Raw genomic sequence first — 3,669 nt, 5'->3', positions numbered from 1 at the left:
AGCTCACATATAACTGAATTTTTTGGGTGAAGGTGTTCGGTTGAATTCACTTCATACTACTTAGTTCTGACGTTGTTTCTAACATTCTCATTTTATCCTTAATGATATTTCAAATTTCACGACGTGTTTACCACACAATTCAAATGATCTTTTTGATATGCTATACACATTTTATTTAAGATTGTAAAATTAAAAATATCTTTATAATATTCTTAAACTTTGAGTTCAGTTGTCAAAGTATAAAATGACCGAATGAATTACTTGTCTTCGCAAAAATATAATCTGTTTTAAGAGAAGGCTGGTACAAGAATCCGCATTCCTGCTAAAAGTTGGCCTTAATTTCTTTCCCTAATGTATCATTTATGATCAAAATTAAGAACTTTGAATCTCCAATTCGGAATCAAGCCGCATAAAGTGTAACAAAGGGAGTACGTACTATGCAACAAGTAACTCTCATGTCAATAGTCTTTTAACGATTTATGTTGATTAAGTCGTTTTCCATGCATGTCTTACTCCATCGGTCCTTATTTATGTGATATTTTTCATTTCTCGTAAGTCAATTTAACTAATCTTTAAAAAAGTTACATTAAATTAGATCAGTTTAATATTTTAAAATTAAAATTTAGATACTCAAAACTATATATAAAAACTATAAGTTATAATTTTTCTCATGTAAATATGATAAAAAAATTTATAGTTTAAAATATCAATTAAAGTTCATATAATTTAAATCTCAAAAAGCGAAATAGTCACATACATTGAGGCGGAAGGATCGTAAAAAAAAATTAGATATTCATTTTTCAGTTATGTTTGATGAGATGGACGAGGCAATGATAAAGGTTCTGTGCTCATGTCTCGTTAATGAAGTGTTTCTTAAATATTATTTCTATTCTGAACTAACTTTTTTAAATATTATTTCTTGAACTAACTTTTTTGGTCATGGTGCAGACAATCAGTAGTTTCAAATGTGTTCCTCTAATTCTTCATACACCATGGTAAATATTTTCTTGAAACTCATTATCTTCCTCTTTATTGCTTTTACTTTTCTCTCTCTTTTATTTTATTACTAAATAACCGCTGAAATTTTACATGATAGTATGCCTTAAATATATTTTTTTTTGTTGAGGTGTTTATTTCTTTGCCATGCACGTTCATTAAATTTCTAACTTTGGCCCTCTTGCTCATTCTTAGCTTAACAAATGCTAGCATATCATGTGCAAGATTAATTAGCAACGCAAACAGTTTTAATGTCCTTGATTATGGAGCTACTGCTGATGGAATTACTGACAATTCTTAAGTAAGTCTTGTTTAATTTATATGTTCTTTCCTTTTATTACCATTAACTACAATATATATTTATATATATATATATATATATATATATATATATATATATATATATATATTCTTTTTTCGCTTTAGTATATTGATTAAAGAATTATTTTCGTTTATTCCTCCTAATAAGATATTTTTACTTAATCCTGTAATGTTTAGTGGCCCCTGCAATTCTGGCAACATCAAATTTGTGGTATATTAAGAACTTGAATATATTCCTTTTTTTTTTTTTTTGAAAAGAGTCGTAACAAATACTCCCTATATATGTTCTACTTAATGCGACAAATTTACTCTTTGAAAAGTCAAAAAAAAAAAAAAATCTTTGAGCATGTTTTTCTTAAATGCTTTTTAAATATATTGAATAACTAACTATTGTGGCTTATTATATTTTTTATATAATTTCTAAATATGTAAATTTTATTTCAAAAGAAAAAGTTAAAAACTTTATGCTCAAACTCATACTGAAAATTAGTCTATTTAACTCACATTTCGAATTATGTCACATAAAGTGGAACGAAGGGAGTAGTATTAAATCATTAATATTTTCTTAATTCCTATTACTCCTCGTATATAGAGATATCAGGGAAACTTGTTGCACCAAACTCACCTAGTATATGGAGTGGACAAGATGCTAGTCAATGGTTGGCTTTCAAATATGTTAGTGGTTTATATGTTGATGGCTTGGGAACCATTGATGGCCAAGGAAAAGAATGGTGGGATCAATCTTGTAGACACCATCCTAATTTGGTATGGTATTTTCTCGACTCTTTTTTTATCTTTTACTTTAGTGAAAAGTAAATTATATTTCAAATAATTTGTCGTGTTTAGAAAATCAAAAGTATATATGTATGAAAATTAATTCAAGTAAGACATAATACTAATCTTCCCTCATGATTAATGTTATTAGTTATGTATTCACAATTTTACACTCCTTTTGTTTTTCAGCAAGGATGCACAAAATTAGCTCCTACTGTAAGTTTTCTCTTGACACCCTCTAATTTTAAATTTTTAATTAACTCTAAAGGCTCGTTTGGTACGAGGGATAATGGATAATTAATTTCGAAATTAATTTGATACGAGTCTATCTCACGTTTGGTTGGATAAAATCGCAGTATAACTAATCCTGAAATTAGTTATCCCTAGATTGTAGTGTTATTTTTATCCCTATAAGAGAGTGTGATAACAGTCCCATATAACTAATCCCGAAATAATTACTCCTGGGATAACTTGTTTCTGATCCCAACCAAACGATCCGTAAGAGAATTGATAAACTCCATTTAATTTCACTAATACGTAAATTATATTCCACAGGCCATGAAGTTCATTTCATGCAATAAAAGTTCCATAAGCAACATCAACTTTGTCAATAGTTCACAAACTCATATACTTGTTAGGGGTTGCAATGATTTCAAGGTCGATCATGTATTCATACAGTCTTCAGGATATTTTCCAAATACCGATGACATTCATATTCAATCTTCTCAATCTGTGACCATTACCAATTCTAATATAAGTTCCGGTACGTGTTCTTAACCTATATTGCTCGCACTCTTTAAAATTATTGTCGCCCTTGTGTTTGGGCTTGACTTGTTTAATTTGGCCTTGTGATGGACAGGGGATGATTGTATTTCGATTGGAGATCATAGTTCTTATGTTAATATATCCAATATCCATTGTGGACCAGGTCATGGTATAACTCAACTGGGAAAAATCAGAACAAGAATAAAAAAATTGACTTCTTATTAAATATATGAATAGGTTGGCACAGGATATGTACGAGATGTCCGATTTGAGAATCTTGAATTCGACTCTGTGGACAACCCTATTATTATTGACCAAAACTATTGTGATGTTCGAGGAACCTGCAAGGAAATGGTAATATAGCAATAAACTTGAACTGTAGTAATTCAGTGCCATGCACTGATATATAACACTGCAACTCCTAAAGGGAAAGTTACAGCATATTGTAAGAATGCTCATGGCCAACAGTATGGAATTGAACCTGATGGTCCTTGTTTAATTACACTGTAGGTCTTTGTAGGAACCTGTAAACTTTAAATTATGGATCCGTTTCTGCACATTTAGCCTCTAAATATATGAAGTAGGAGTTCTAGTTAAAATTAGAAAGATATATATATATAGATTTCGTTTTTTATAGTATTTGGTTTAATATGTAAAGTTGGTACGTAGGCGGAGTCAATGACAAGATGAATGCATATATAAAGTAATTCTATTTATTATGATTATTATAAGTCTGGTATTTTAATTACTCTCTCTATTTCTTTATTTCAATTTAATGTATCTTAATTTCAATTTTAAGTAAGCGGAATGAAT

General features: G+C 29.3%; 1 protein-coding gene across 1 annotated transcript; it reads left to right on the top strand.

Moving 5' to 3' along the window:
* Nucleotides 1-818: 818 nt before the first annotated feature.
* Nucleotides 819-3,393, top strand: LOC138907893 (probable polygalacturonase At1g80170). Its single transcript, XM_070198514.1, is given in 7 exon segments — nucleotides 819-839; nucleotides 949-955; nucleotides 1,910-2,082; nucleotides 2,281-2,307; nucleotides 2,647-2,854; nucleotides 2,951-3,210; nucleotides 3,367-3,393. Coding segments are annotated over 7 exon segments (723 nt in total).
* Nucleotides 3,394-3,669: the final 276 nt, after the last annotated feature.

This window comes from Nicotiana tomentosiformis, chromosome 3 (genome assembly GCF_000390325.3).
Source record: "Nicotiana tomentosiformis chromosome 3, ASM39032v3, whole genome shotgun sequence".
NCBI classification, from domain to species: Eukaryota; Viridiplantae; Streptophyta; class Magnoliopsida; order Solanales; family Solanaceae; genus Nicotiana; species Nicotiana tomentosiformis.
The sequence above is the reverse complement of the archived record's forward strand: the minus strand, read 5'-3'. Positions and strand labels throughout refer to the sequence as shown.